The 15,410-nt window shown below is 45.4% G+C and overlaps 1 protein-coding gene across 4 annotated transcripts in view; it reads left to right on the top strand.

The window, feature by feature from the left end:
• The window catches only part of ETS1 (ETS proto-oncogene 1, transcription factor), a 122,233-nt gene extending 107,984 nt beyond the window's left edge, over positions 1 to 14,249 (top strand). For all 4 annotated transcript variants that reach the window (XM_084611986.1, XM_084611984.1, XM_084611985.1 and 1 more), the window contains 2 exons: positions 6,559 to 6,677; positions 7,868 to 14,249. In XM_084611986.1, coding sequence (XP_084468112.1) covers positions 6,559 to 6,677; positions 7,868 to 8,083 — 335 coding nt within the window. In that variant the 3' untranslated portion in view covers positions 8,084 to 14,249. The remainder of the gene's footprint in view (positions 1 to 6,558; positions 6,678 to 7,867) is intronic.
• Positions 14,250 to 15,410: the final 1,161 nt, after the last annotated feature.

Raw genomic sequence — 15,410 nt, 5'->3', positions numbered from 1 at the left:
TGGGCTGAAGCCCACTGTTAATAGCACCCCAGAAGTTCCCCTTCCTAAAGTCCTCATAAAAACCCAATGTTGCAACAGATCGCTGTGTTTCTAGCAACGCCTCATAGTTATAACAGATGCTTTCATCTAAAAGTGATTTGTAACCACATCAGACACTACTGAAATGTGCCCACTTCTGGGGTGGGCTATGGAGCTGTTTAACAGCTCACCAGCAACAGTGTAGGGCAGGAAGTGAAGCATACCACATTCATTTCACTCTGCAGGGGGAATTTAGGCAGGCAGAATTCACTGACCATGGTAGAGTTTTGTTTAAAAGCTGGGGTTAACAAACTCTTTCGCAATAGGGCCCAGGCACATTTAGGCCTCATGTGTCTTGGGTCTGGGCTTTGCATCTCCTTGGAAAGCAAGCACTGTGAATAGCACAGCACCCCATAGTACCATGCTGCAGCATACCTTCTTTCAGCGCTGGTCCAGAAGAGTGGCACCTACTTTATCACCAGCATCTCTTCCTGCATCCACCTGCATTTTCCCCTGTTGGAATGACTAGGCCCAGCGGTGCTTAACTGGCGAGACCCAGTGAGATTGTAGGCCAAGATGGTACAGCTGCCAGTGGGAGGCTACAGGGGGAGAATCTGCTCAGGAGGTGAAATTCTCCCCTGTGCAGACAGCCAGCTGAAATCCTGAGGGCCACAGAAGTTCCCTTCTAAGCCACCTCCTAGCAGCCCCATGGGAAGGCAGAGGCAGAGGGACAACCTGGGAAAGTGACCTGGCTAGGACTCGTGCAATGCATGCCCAGGAGCATGTGTGCAAAGAGGCTTTGCTCAGACAGGGTTCCCACTGTGGCAGCATTTCATAACCAGGCTTAAGAGGCATATTTTCCCCATGACGTTCAAGAATTCCTAATGCATGATGCTCCCCAATGCTCTTCACTGTGAGGGAGGCGAGACAGGGCGGCCATTGTGAGTCACATTTAGCATGTGAGCCCCCTCTGACTGGCTCTATTCTTAGCACGCCCTCCCTCCCTACCAGGGACAAAGGTCATCAGGCTGCACTCAAGGGACAGCCCAGAATTCAGAGGCCTTGCCTTGGGGGTGGTGTGCGTGTGAGGTTGTCATCTTTCCAGGGCTCGTATGGAAATGAGTGGGTTCAGCGAACCCTCCTCCGGGCATGGCTGAAAGCTCCCAGAGGTGTTTGAAGCGACCCCATCACAAAAGGCAGCTTGTGTCTGCACCCTCCCTACTTGCATCTGTGTCCAAGGGCTGATATCTGTCTCGGGATATTCCGCATGAGGTCAGCAGTGCATGGGGCTTGTCTGGCCCTCCCGGGAAGGGCTGCATCTTAGCTGGGGGTTCTGCCTCGCCTTGGGCCAGTGTCTCATGTAGGGCACAGCTGCACCAATTTACACCAGCTGAGAATCTGAAATCACAGGTGGGGGGACTGTAGGACTAGCAGAAGCAGAGGGATGCTGGGGGTCTCCTCTAGTTTCAGAGGCTGCTTGTGTCACCGGGAAAGAAGTCTTTTCCAGTCAGTATTGAAGTTGCCTCATTTCCTAATGATTCTTCTTAATATTCCACTGGCAATTGGCTTTTAGAAACATCAACGGCAAGCTCCTCTCTTGGTGTAAATCAACAGAGCCGTGTCGATTTACCGCAGATCTGGGCTCCAGTATCGTAGTTGGTAACTGCCCCCCTGCTCGGCTAGATGGATCCGGGACGTGGGAGAACGATGAAGGCTGGAACAGAAGATGTGGGAGATGGGTCACCAGGTGCCGCTAGAGGGATAAGGTGTTGAGTGCTTGGAGAGATGAAGGTGCCTATCGCAGAGAACAAACACGTGTTCCTTAGCTACCTGCACCACCCAGCACTTTGAAAATGTAACGCCGTGTCAGTGCTGAGTCTTATTGGCTGGGATTTTAAAAAATGCCTTGGGGAGTTAGGTTCCCAGCTCCTGGGCTCCTAACTCCCTTGAGCCCTTGAAAATCTCACCCATTATTAATGCCTGTTCCATGACGAGATGAGAGCCTCATTCTCCAAGATGCTCATCCCAGATCCCATCCTCACTATAACTCACGTATAGCCCAATTCATCATACGTCCTCAGTGCTCATAGCTCCCTTTCTTAACAATTGAATCTTCTCTAGGAAAGAGATGCAAATACCGAGAGAGGTGGTGCCAGATAATGCCGTCTCCCCGGAGCTGTGCTCTGTCGCACAGGCTCAGACAAGCCGTGTATGTTAGTTCCTGCTGCCTCCTGCATCTGTTGACTCTCTGACATTTCAAACAAGGTGTTGCCCCAGCAGCAGCAGGGCTGTGATGCTTCTGTATGGCTCGGTGCATGTGTGCATGAGCTGAAGTCTGCTTGCTAGCCATGCAGTAAACACGTTCATTTTCAGACTACTGATCCTCCAGTGGGCAGCCAGGAATCGACCCTGTGGAGCCTGACTCCTAGTCCTCTGCGCTAGCCATTGGACAGCGTTCCCTCCAGCAAAGAAAAAAACATCCTGCAGGATGCCGCGCCATGTGATTCCATGCCGCTTACAGTGATAAATTGCTGGGCTTCCCTGCACCTCTGCATGCCAGCTGGCAGCAGAGTGCGAGGAGAACATACTAACTGCACGGGGCTCCTTGGCCTAAGGTTAGAGAAATTTCTCTCTGGAAGCTTGGAAAGCCTCGAAAGTGCTCGTTAAAGCTGGTGTGACCTGGTGATGTGCCAGGCCAGGGCAATCACTTGTCTCAATGAATGCTTAATTACAGCCCCTCCCATTAATTGGAACAGGATAGGGAGATACTGGTCTTCTTTTTACTCTGCATCCCAGTGTCAGCCTGCCCAGACATTAGTTAGAGCAGCTAAGGAGCTGCTCTAACTTACTGTACAGGAGCATTGGTGTAGAGGCATCTGCTCTGGCCTGCTCTTCCTTGCCTCTTTCACCCCCGGCACTTCCCCTTCCCCAGTGACAGTGGCAGGCACAGAAGTTGGTTCGGTTGGTATATTTGACATTGGGACATCCCCATCCACAAGGGGAATTCTCTGTCTCTTTAGGGCTAGAATCTGTTCACTTTGCTCAGCCTCAGCAGCATCCACCTATGTTGCCTGGCTGGCATACTACAGGTGGATGAATTAATCTTCTACCCGTGCACCCCCCTGAGCTGTAATTCAGAATGTTAGCAAGACGCTCGAGTGGCAAAGCTGGGATCCCCAAAGCTTGGAAGCATCTGGATCAGCCCATTATAATACAGGCAGCTGCAAAGTCCCTATCTGAGCTTCCCCAGTGTAGCGCTCTGGGAAGTGTGGTTGCTGCTCAATCCCTACTAAATATAGACAGTGTGTAACAAAATCCTCTGAGCCAATATTTGGCAAAGCCTTGCCGAGGACAGTTTGCTCACATATTTCCCTGCAGAATGTCGTATTTCTCTTGTTCATGTCTGGGATAAGATAGACACTATGAACCTGATTTGGTTTGCATATCAATGCACTGATAACCAAGAGTCTCAGAATCACTCAGATACTCTTTAAATAAAAGAATAGCTAGCGGATAGTCAGGAATCTATCACGGTACATCTATGCTGCAAACAAGCTAACAAAAATACCCCCACAGCAGCAGCTCTCTGAGCCCAGAGTTGAGTTCACAAGGTTCACGATAAGGTGCTAAGAATAGCAGTGTAGACATTCCCATCCAGGTTGGAGCTTTAGTTCTGTCAGTTGATATGTGGGTCTCAGTGTCTGAGCTCCAGCAAGAGGTGCCATAGCCTGAGCCAGAGTCTGTAGACCTGGGCTCTGAGGCTGGCTGCCATGGTAGTTTTTTGCACCTCTGTTCTCATGGCCCAATGTGCTCTCACACCTTAGTAAATCAGGAGTAGCTCCACTGAAGTCATTGGAGTTACACCAAGATGGGACTGCAGTGAGATCAGAACTGAGCCCATTGGCTCTAAAGCCAGAAAAGACACATTAGGTCCCATTTAGTCTGTCCCGTCACCAGGCAGGATGGTTCCCTCTCTACTAGTGGTTTGTTTAGTTTCCAACAGTTTTAAATGTCTCCATTACTGGCAATTTTTAAATCAAAAGTTGGATGTTTCTTCTAAAAGATCTGCATTTGTTCCAGCAGGAATTCTTGGGGGGCAGGTCTCTGGCCTGTGTTCTACAGGAAGTCAGACTAGATGATCACAGTGGTCCCTTCTGGCCTTGGAATCTACGACTCTAAAGGCAATAGGACATGGTCCATCACATCCCTTGGGAGATTATTCCGCATCCTCCCATTCCCACTGGCAGGAATTTTATCCTGACATGCAGCGTGAACTGTCATCCAGTAACTTCATCCCATTGTTCCATTAGCCACTCCTTCTGGCAGCTCAGGCTTACACCCATTGCCATTGTCAGTCTGTTCTCCTTTCCCTCACCTTAGCTGTTGCCTAACCCACCTTTATATATTTAATTCTTTTCTTGCAAGTCATCCCCTGGATCATTATCGTTGCCCTTTTCTGAGCTCCTCTTAGATGTGTCAGTATCTTGCTGGAAATATGTTGCCCAAAGCTGAACACAGTCTTCTAGGTGTGGCCCTAATCAGACAGGTTTTGGCTTGAGGGCATCCATTTTGGCTTTGGCTGGGACATGAGTGAAAAAAAGAGATCAGTATTTAGGAGTCACTCAGCATGTGACTGATCCAGTGAAAACCTACCAGAAAGTGTGTAAAGCCACAATCTCTCACGGCAATGCGTTACATACTTGGCATCAGCCGTGCTTAAGCACATAGGAATCAGATGCCCTGAGGCATGGCAAGATACAATGCAAATAGACAGGAAGTACAGTGCCTTTAAATTAACTGTCCAGCCTTAGCCAAGTACAGCTGAGGCCCCCTAGAGGAAAATCAGTTCTGGGGGGCAAGGAGAATTTGGCATCCCTGGGAATCTGATCGCTGTTGACAAGCAGCTTGTTTGTTTTCAGCTGATCAGATGAGTGGTGCTCTCCTCCCAGAATCGTCATCCCCGACACAGACGGAAAAAGTTAGTCACCAAGAGACGGTTCTGGTTTAAAGCCACCACCTTGCACACTGCAGACAGGTGGACACCACACAGTGCCAGCTGGTACTAAAGAAACAGGGAAGTCCACAAGATGACCACTGGGAGGTTTTTGACAGCAGATGCATGTGTGCATTGCCATTTCTGAGGTATTTCTTGACAAATAGCTGATGGCCAAAATTAGCACCCTTATGGCACTTAGAAGACAATGGAGCTGCAAAGCAAATAGCTTTTTATGACTCAAATGTATATAACACAGGAGACTTCACCCACAGACCCTTCACCTCCATATCAATGATGATAGATCATGAGAACAACCAACCGGGGAACTTGCTTCTGGCCATCTAGGAGTTGGTTGGACAATGCATGCTCTCCTCTTCTGCTGATTCCAGGCTGCACAGTGTACAAAGGGATCCAGACCCAGCTGATTTCAGGATGTCATGGCTGGGAGGGATTCCATTTCCAATGTGCTAGGACACTGCTGGAAAATATACAAGCTCCTTTTGTGCAGAAGACCCTAGTGTCAGTCTGCCCACTCCAATCTTGCAGAGGCTCTAGTTCTAAGTTTTGAATTATTCAAGATGCTAACCTGTGAGACCACCTTCTGCCTACCCTCCGTTCTGTTATGTTATTACCGCGCCCATTAGAAATGCCTTCCTGCTTCCCGGGTGCCCACCTGCCCAGCCAACCCTATTCCTTGCAGCAATAGCTGTGCCAGCTGCACTGAGTTGCCTCTTGTTCTCTGCGAGTTTATGTAGGTGGTTCCTGCAGCGACATGTCCTGGAGAGAGGCCAAATAATTTTCATACCTTTGTCCCCTTTATCGCATCTCCGTGCACAGCCATGGATCAGAATGTGAAGGTCAGGAGGCAGCGTGTGATAGTGTAGGAGTTCAAGCAGTGGCTGGGAGCTTTTTGGCACGTAAGAGAAGACAGCGCTTCGGTGGCAGAAAAATCATTCCTCCCTATTTTAATGCCAAGAAATAATCCTCTTTATGTAACTTAGACTGAGGTGAAACATTCCAGTGGTTGAACATTCCACTCAGACTGCAGTAGGAAGCAGCTTTACCTGTACGAGTTAACTCTCAAACTGCCAGTTCAGCTCAGATCTTCACTTGGACTGCTCCTGTAGGCCCCTGAGATGTCAGTTTTTGTATACAGTGAACATCACCTCTTAATATTAATAACTAATATTAAGGTCGCACACAAAGACCCCATTCCAGATGAGGCTCCCACTGTGCTAAGCACAATTTACAAACACAGAGGAAATCATAGGCCTTGCCACAAGAAACCCGAAGTCTAAGAAGGCCTCAAGTGCATCCGTGGAGTTTAGAAAGGGAGTTGAAGGCGTCCGAGTCAGGGGTGAAGCATATAACAGAACCAGAGTCACAGATCCCAGTGCTGTCTATACTAACAAACACTCAACACATTTTGTATTCATCTGCTTGTGTGTGTCTTCCCATGGAGGGGGTTGGGTGGAAAGAAATTTGCATCTGTTGCATTCTGGCTCACCTGGTTTTAACAACTTGTGGCTTCTTTGCGTTCCTAGGCAGTGGACCCATCCAGCTGTGGCAGTTCCTGCTGGAGCTGCTCACCGACAAGTCCTGCCAATCCTTCATCAGTTGGACAGGTGATGGCTGGGAATTCAAGCTCTCAGACCCAGACGAGGTATGGCCCATTATAACTGGGGGGAGGGATAGCTCAGTGGTTTGCGCATTGGCCTACTAAACCCAGGGTTGCGAGCTCAATCCTTAGGGGGCCATTTCGGGATCTGGGGCAAAAATTGGGGATTGGTCCTGCTTTGAGCAGAGAGTTGGACTAAATGATCTCCTGAGGTCCCTTCCAACTCTGATATTCTACGATTCTAACTGATCAGAGACCACTGAAAATGCTTAGGAGAATAACCTACGCCCTCTCTCTTCCTGGCTGAGATGCTACAAGTCATGTCAGTATGATCCTGTGGAGGGGACTAAGGTAGCAGGGTGTTGCTCCCTCAGTAATTTCTGGAAAAATCAATGGTTTAGAGAGTGCCCATGAAAGTCTGAGTATTAATGAGCAATTATTAATTGTATTGCATTGGCACCCAGAAGCGAGGGGAAATATTTCATACCAAAGTTGGGACTTGAGGGGGGCGAAACATAAAGATTCCGCAACAGCAAAAGGCATCACCACGTTGTGTCATTTTTGCCAAATCGTCTCTGTCGGGAGGAAGGATAATTCCGAGATCAATGAAGCGTTTCCATTTTTCAGTTCAAAACGTCCTTTTCTTGTATTTAAAAAAAAAAAAAACGAGTCAAAATGGTTTAAATGGTTGAAATTGAAACAAAATATTGCAATGTTGTAAAAGGAAAAAAAAAAAGTTTTGTTGGAGCCGAAACAATTTTTCTTGATTTGCCAAAAATGTTGAATTTTTTTTTTCAGTTTTCCCCAACACTATTTCCCCTCAATGTTATTTGCACAGTTCTAGAGGCCACTAGGCGTGGACCAGGCCCCAAGCATGCTAGGCGCCGTATGCACAAAAAGACAGCCACTGCCCCAAAGAGCTTAAAATTATCCCCTTCCCCATCTCCTGTCTTCATCTGATTCCACTTCATGATCCCCCAGCAGAGTCCATGGGTGCTGTTTCTACAGCCCAGGAGGGGTTTGATCCGCTGGCCTTCTGCAAATGCTGGCACTCAACTCCTCCCTGAGTTCATTCTTCATGACGAGGGGGAGAAAAAACATATCACCATTAGCTCTCCCAGCGGCAGGAGCTCCCAGCCCCTTATCACCCAGCCGAGCCAGGAGGAAGAGACTTATTTTAATATCTACACTCAATCTCTGAGCCCTTCTTCAGCTTTGTTTTCCTCCTCCTCCAGGTTGCCAGGCGATGGGGCAAGAGGAAAAACAAGCCCAAGATGAACTACGAGAAGCTGAGCCGTGGGCTTCGCTACTACTACGACAAGAACATCATCCACAAGACGGCTGGCAAGCGTTACGTGTACCGTTTCGTCTGCGACCTGCAGAGCCTTCTGGGCTACACGCCCGAGGAACTCCATGCCATGCTGGACGTCAAACCCGATGCCGATGAGTGAATTGGACCAGCCAGACTGTGTGGAAGGTTGCGTCGTGTCGGTGTGGAGATTCGACGAGACCTTAAAAAAATTTTTTTTTGCAGTTAAATATCTATCTATATTTTTTTCAAGAGCAACTCAAATTAGACATTTTTGATGGGGCAAGGAGGGGTGGGCAAAGTCAAGCTTTTGGCTGAATCTGGCAATGTTTGGTTGAGAGAAGAAAGATGGAACTTTTTATCTGAAAGTTCTCAGAGAGGTTTTGGGGGGTGAATTTCTTAGTTTTAAGAAAGCCAGAAAAATACAGCTCACTTAAAAAAAATTAAAATAATCCCTCCCCATCTCACACCATCTGGAAACATTATTAACGAAAAGATCCCCTTGATTACTGTGTTACCAGTGCAACAAACTGACAATTCAGGAAGTGACAAGATTCCTAAGGATTATGCGATTGGTTCTTTTATTGATGGGAGGGACAAAGGGAAGGTGGAACTTCCTGTTTTGTGGGAGAGGATGACATAGGAAAAAACAAGAACAGTTCTTGTTACTTTGCTTTTCTGTCGGTTATTTTTCTGTTACAAAGAACAGATTTTTTTTAGGAGGGACCAAGATTTTTTTTTAATTATTATTTGTTAAAATTTTATTTTATTAAATTTTGTGCCAGTATTTTTTTTAAATAGTCTTAAGCTCTAAGATTATCTCAGTCTTGCAATATTGTGTGTGTATGTATGTTTCTGTTATGCCAGCAGAGAGTTTTATCACAGTGAAGAAAAAAAAAAAGTTTATGTAGACCCCACTGGAGAAGTGTAGAGCTCTGACTTATGATCTCTGAATCTTATGTGAAGGAAAATGAGTGCCAAATCAGTCACCAAAAATTCTGGGAGGATGCTTTGCATTTGCATTGAGCCCCATGCACTTTGCTCTGTTGTTTGTTGCTAAAGCTGGATGAAATTTCTCAAAAGGAAACTTTGTTGTTGTTGTTGTTGTTAAAAAAACATCTTTTGGGGACCACCATATTTTCAAAACCACGTTTTAAAAATTTCTGATGTATCGAAAATGTTGCTGACATTTTCACGTATCATTTTCAAAATCAGAAAGTGGGTTTCTCTTTTTTTTTTTTTTTTTTTGGTAAAAGGAATGTTTTTTACACTTTGAAGTAACTGCTAATTTGTTTGTTTTTTAATATCCCACCCAGTGACTAAGCTGAGCAAAGAAGTTCAGGTTTGACATTTTCCTATTTGGAACGCAGTCAGTGCTGACGGGAAAATGGAGAAGTGTGTTCGGGGAAAAAAAAAATCATGAAAAACTTTGAACAATGAAAAGTGAAACAAGGATGATTTGGAAACTTTCGATGATTTTTCCCTCCATTTTTGAGCAGCGCTGCCTGCAATAATGCACGGCCAGCCATTCTAGGCACATCCAAAATGGAAACTCAGACTCACAAATGGGGAACAATCCCTCAAGATGCTGAACACGCAAGCCCAGTCCAGTGAAACTCGCATGCACATGGTTAAACTCATGAATAGCCCCACTGAAGCGAGGGGACCATTCATGAGCTTGATGTTAAGCATGTGCTTAACTGCTTTGCTGGATCAGGCTAGCAATTCCTTTGAGCCCGGAGTGTGTGGATACAGCTTACACACGGAGTGTGTATCTGCACAGCAAGCTCCTTCCTGCAGGAGCAATTCTCCGAGCCTGGCTCAACTGACTGGGGCTCACACCGCTGGGTTAAAAATATCCGTGTGGATATTCAGGCTCGGGCTGGAGCCTGGGCTCCATGACCCTCCCGTCTTGCCAAATTTCTGCCAGTCTGACTGTAGGATTTCGGCTTTCGACTTTAAATATATCTTTTTTTTTTTTTGGTAAGGACAGTATTAAATATTTGAACCGAATATATTTTCTTTAATGGCTGAACTAATTTCTGAAGCTCTGTATTGATTCAACACAGAGACTAGGAGGGTGGAGAGACTTTGTAGATCAATGCAGGGGAAATTAGAACAATGGGAGATCATATATCAGGTCTGCAGAACTGGGCTCTGAATAAAAGTTGCTAAAAACACGCTTGTATTTAGTCTGAACATCCAGTTTGCTTCCTGTTTTCCCATCTCTGTGTAGCCAGAGCACTGTGGTATAGGAGGGCAGGGTCAAACAGGAAGCCATGGGAGGCTGTCAGTTGAGTTCTGTGGAAAGATGATGCCCTGACACAAAGGTGCTGAGCTCCCATTGGACTCTACAAGAACAGCATGTGTTCAGGCTCTGTGAATATCAGGGAGCTCATTTTTAAGCAAGCTTTGTTTGATTGAAACTCAGTCAGCCCCAGCATGTCAGAGAGCTTAGCCTGGCTTAGCAGGCTGGTAGGTGTAAAGCTGAACACACGGAAAAATGTAGCAAGCTGATTAGGGGGGCGTTTAAAGCAAGAATGTTGAAGGCAGATGGTGGCTATGGGGCAAGGGAAGTCCAGGTGTCAGAGCACATGGCTGGGGCTAAGACATGATCCCATCCGACATACAGAGAGGACTGGTGCAGATGAAGGAAAGCGGGATGGAAGGAAGGTGAAAGGAGCATGCACTGAATGAAGAAAGGACAGTCTGCTTTCTGAAAGAGCAGTTCTCATCTAGCATCCTGAGCAAAGGGAGGCTGGCAGCTGTGGCAGGTGAGAGATTGCAGAAGTGAGAGAGGAGGGCTGCTGCAAAAGGGGATTGGAGTTCAGCTCAAGCTGGAGGAAGCAAAGGAAGATGCCGATGTGCTGCTGTAGGCCAGGTGCTCCTCCTCCCTGCTAAAAACTAGATGCAAAGAGAGAATAGGTGAAGTCAAACGCCCGTCCAGAAGGTGACTGATTTATAGCTATGTACGGCGGGCTGTGCTGTAGTGGGACGGCTTAGTGAGGCTGCTCCCTGCACTTTGAGTAGGCTGAAGGCATCTTGATGGAGCTTTTGAGTGATAAAGTTGGTGGTAGCTGAGTGCAGAGAGTTAGTTTGCGCTTCTGAGAAGATATATAAGGAGGAAGATTTCAGACTCTGTTTTCCAGGGAGGCAGAGAACCACTTGAACCAGAGGTGATTCCAGCAAAATACACTGGCCCCAAATCCAAGCAGGAGAGTAGCCTGTGACTCTTTAGATGGACTCTTTCAATTCTCAACTGGTAACACAATTCTCCTTGGCTTTTAGGGTCTTATACGTTCCATAGAGCCATAGAAAGTGCCCCTAGGTTCACATTTTACAGTGTCCGTTCTGGGCAGTTTTTAGCCAGACCTTAAATCATCACCTTTTATTTTACAGGATTACTCCTGTAAAGGGTGTTAGTGACTGGGGCAGATGTCCCACCATCCCAGCACTCTTTCTGCCTTCTAACCCACCCAGCAAGTGTCTGTCCCCTGGGGTTGGTCACAGTGCAGGGTCCCCTAGTTCAGTTCAAGCAGAAAGTCAGTCAGTAATACTTTACTATGAACAGTTGGGACTTGGGGGTTCATGTGCTGACCCCCAATATTTCTGCCAGACCTGATCAACTCATTCATTCCACGAGGGTTGATTGCCAGCAGATTTTCTGTATTAAGCTGTTTCTACCCAAGACAATCTGTTTCCATAACGTGCAGGGATATGTTCTCAAAGCGATCTAGAAGGGCTACAAAATGAACGGTGCCATCTTTGCCAACATGCTCCTACCAATGCTTTGCCAAGTTTACTCACCACCCTTTGCCATCCAGATTGCAACCTGCGTGTAAATGCAACAAGCGACAGACAGAATAGCCTTGGTGACATGTAGTGACTTGACTCACAATTTGCTTTCCCCCCTTCTAGGCTAGACACGGTCACAGAAAGCACAGTGTGCTGTTTATACACTGGAAATTTGCAGATTTTTTTTTTTAAATGCATGTTGACTATTGAACAGGGATGTGTGACCCAGATGAGATAAAGTTAAGGCCAAATGTGTACCTGCACCTAAACCTCCAACTGCATCTTTTATGAGGTGTGAAAAAGTTTGGTTAACCTACATACACGCAATATCTATATAATGTGTGTGAAGGAGAGCATGCACTGGGATTGCAATTCACCTCTGTGCAAAGATCCAGCACAAGTCTTATTTTGAAGGGTTAAGTGGTGTCTACTACTGGCCCCTCTGGACTGGGGTGAATTGCACCCTGGACAAATATTTAAACCAGATTTCATTCAGTTAATTTCTCTTTTGTTCTGAAAAATTTATTTGAGCATAAGCTTTCGTAAGCTTCCACTGAATGAGCTGTAGCTCACGAAAGCTTATGCTCAAATAAATGGGTTAGTCTCTAAGGTGCCACAAGTCCTCTTTTTCTTTTTGCGAATACAGACTAACACGGCTGCTCCTCTGAAACCTATCTTTTTTGTTCTGGAATTTCTCAAATCTGTTAATTGATTCCAAATATTTTTATGACTAATTCTTGATCTCGGAGTTCACGGTGGGTACTTAATATCCAGTATATTGCGCTTCACCACCCAAGTCACATGATATGGGCCCATTTTTCCAACTGGATGAGCCTAATTCTATGCATGTAATTCTTACAAGCCTGGAAATGAAGGGCTGGAAGGGACCTCAAGAGGTCAGCTAGTCCATCCCCTCCTCGCTGAGGCAGGATTCTTTGTATGGTTGAATACTCGTGATCGGGAATTCAAAGTTTGCTTGTTGGGAATATTCTGCGACATTTGTTTAAAAGTAGCTTTCTTCCAGTACAATTATGCCCTGGAAAGATCATGAAAAGGGACCTCAGTCAAAGCGAATTCATTTAAAAAATCTGAACAGCTATCTACAGACATTTTTTCATTACAGCATTTGCCCATCTCTCGCTGTGTATGTGTAGCTGATTATAGTACACAAAATCACCTATACAAAAGTCACCTATACATTTGTGTGTAATAGAATCACATACACACATGTGTATGTGTGTGCATCATTTTTACACTAATTACACTTCTGGGTTCTGTCCAGAAGACTATTATCATTCCGTGAGAGTCCACTCTTAACAGGACACAAACCCAGTTATACGTGGTTTTGATAAAAGAAGACTGAGGGGGACCTGATAGTCTTCAAATATACTAAGGGCTTTTATAAAGAAGATGGTGATCAATTGTTCTCCATGTCCACTGAAGGAAGGACAAGAAGTAAGGGGCTTAATCTGCAGCAAGGGGGATTTAGGTTAGATATTAGGAGTATCTTTCTAATTGTACGGATAGGTGAACTCTGGACCAGGCTTCCAGGGGAGGTTGTGGAATCCCCATCATTGGAGGTTTTCAAGAACAGGTTAATCACGCACCTGTCAGGAATGGTCTAGGTTTATTTAGTCCTGCCTCAGCATAGGATGTTGGCCTAGATGTCCTCTTGAGGTCTCTTCCAGCCATACATTTCTATCATGATTCATCACTGGCCTGAAATTTAACCTTCTCTCAGGAGATTTCCAGCCCAATGTTAAGATATTTAAGAAAAAAAAGAAAAAAAGCTTCCAATATGCATCTGAAATTTAGGACACATCCAAATCCCTGCACTTTTTGAGCATTGCTGTTTGGGAGGTGACCTTGGTGGGGTTATTAGAGCTTGTTGAGTTTCTTTTCATTCTAAACACTGCAAATGTGCTTTCCTTGGCATGCGTCTCTCTGAGGGGGTCTATAGAACATCAGTCGAGCTGTTGTCTACATTCCAAAGAATTTCAAATCCATGCTCAATATAGGTATACATATGTGTTCTAATGGAATATCTCCAGGAATTAGCTGCCTCAGTAAAAGAACATGTCTGTTTTGTTTTGTTTTGTTTTTTACACATGGGATTTTTTTTAAGCTGATAAACATAGAGAAAAAAATTGTTATATTGTGCTGTTCAACTATTTTCCAACTTGTATTTTCATATAATTTATATTTTTTAAAAGTGAAAAAAATTTAAGAGCAAGATTAAAAAAAAAAGAGGAAAAAGCAGGTGCTTTTTTAAAAAAAAAACAGAACTGAGCTAGCTTAGAGATGTAGCAGTGTGTGTGTGTGTGTCTGTGTGTGTTTTTTTTTAAAAAAATACAAAAATCTCCCCTCAGAACATGGATTCTTAAGGGAGGGATTGGTTTTGTTTTAATTGCTGATGCTGGCACATCATTTTGATGGAGAATTTTTTATATACTGTAGCCTTATTTCATATTGTATTTTAAACCATGTGAAATAAAATAAAAACCATAAAGGTATGGTGTCGGCGTGATTATTTCTCCCCTGTCCTGCTGAAGGGAGTTAGATTGTGTCTTCCGTGGTATTGACGGTGTTCAAACAACATGATTCAGACACCAAAATATCATGAGATTGTCATAAAAATAAGGAGATTGTACAAGCAATAAATGGGGGGTTCTTTTTATTTCCTTCTGGTTTCTGAGCCTTTAAGAGTCACATTTTTGAGTTGCAAGGGCATGAAACTTATTTTTCTTTCATTAAATGAAAGCTGAAATTTTCATGTAATCACAGGATTCCAGGAGCTGTGGCTTTAAGAAAAGCATCAAATCTCGTAAGTCACACAATACTGATGTTATGCTGAGTCCTCAGCAAAGAGGTCGCCTGTAAGGTGTACAACTGCTAGAATAGTCCTAAGATGTTGTGACTTAGAGACCCCCTCAAAGGCACAACGCTTTCCCAGCTACCTCTTTGGTCCAGGGCGTTTCTGTGTAATAAGTTGTAGCCGGGTGTGAGCTGTCCAAGACTCAGAATTTCCATTCTGTGGGATATTCTAAGAGTTCAAAATTTCCTTTCATCCCAAAGCAGAACAAAAAGTCGACATCTTCTGTACAATTAAAAATTCTGCTTTGATAATACCCCATATCACTCCTCAACCTTGCCATCAATGTCCTACGCAACTCTGCCTCCAACCTCCATCTCAGACCTGGCCTCTCACGGCCTACCCATTTACCTGCCTGCTCGCCTCTTCCCCATGATGTCCCCTACTCAGGGAACAGCCACATCCCGGGTCCTGTTCTACAGGGACAAAAGGTGCATGTTCAGTCTATTCCCGCAAATCATTTTGATACCATGGAATCAGCATTGTCCAATGGACAACTGTTCTCTTTGTAAATTTTCAAGCAGCTCTACTGGGCTAGCTTGACAGCAAATTGCAACATGTGGTCAAATCATTGTGGGACTGGAGGTGAAGTCTTGTTCCCAGCCCATCTGCTGCACGGAGTAACTGCAACACTTGCCGCTTTTCCTCCCTTGAGCGCCAACTGGTTTACAGACACGAAGCAGGCACTCGGTCCTACGCCCTCGGACCCAAGATTGCCTAAGCAATGCAGTGGGGTGATGAGGAACCCAACCCCTCCTCAGTGCCCTGTGGGAGCATGTTGAGGTCATATTCCAACCCTACC

Source organism: Lepidochelys olivacea, assembly GCF_965140295.1.
Source record: "Lepidochelys olivacea isolate rLepOli2 genome assembly, chromosome: 22".
Lineage (NCBI taxonomy): Eukaryota > Metazoa > Chordata > Testudines > Cheloniidae > Lepidochelys > Lepidochelys olivacea.
Note: the sequence above shows the minus strand (reverse complement) of the source record. Positions and strands in the feature narration are given on the sequence as shown.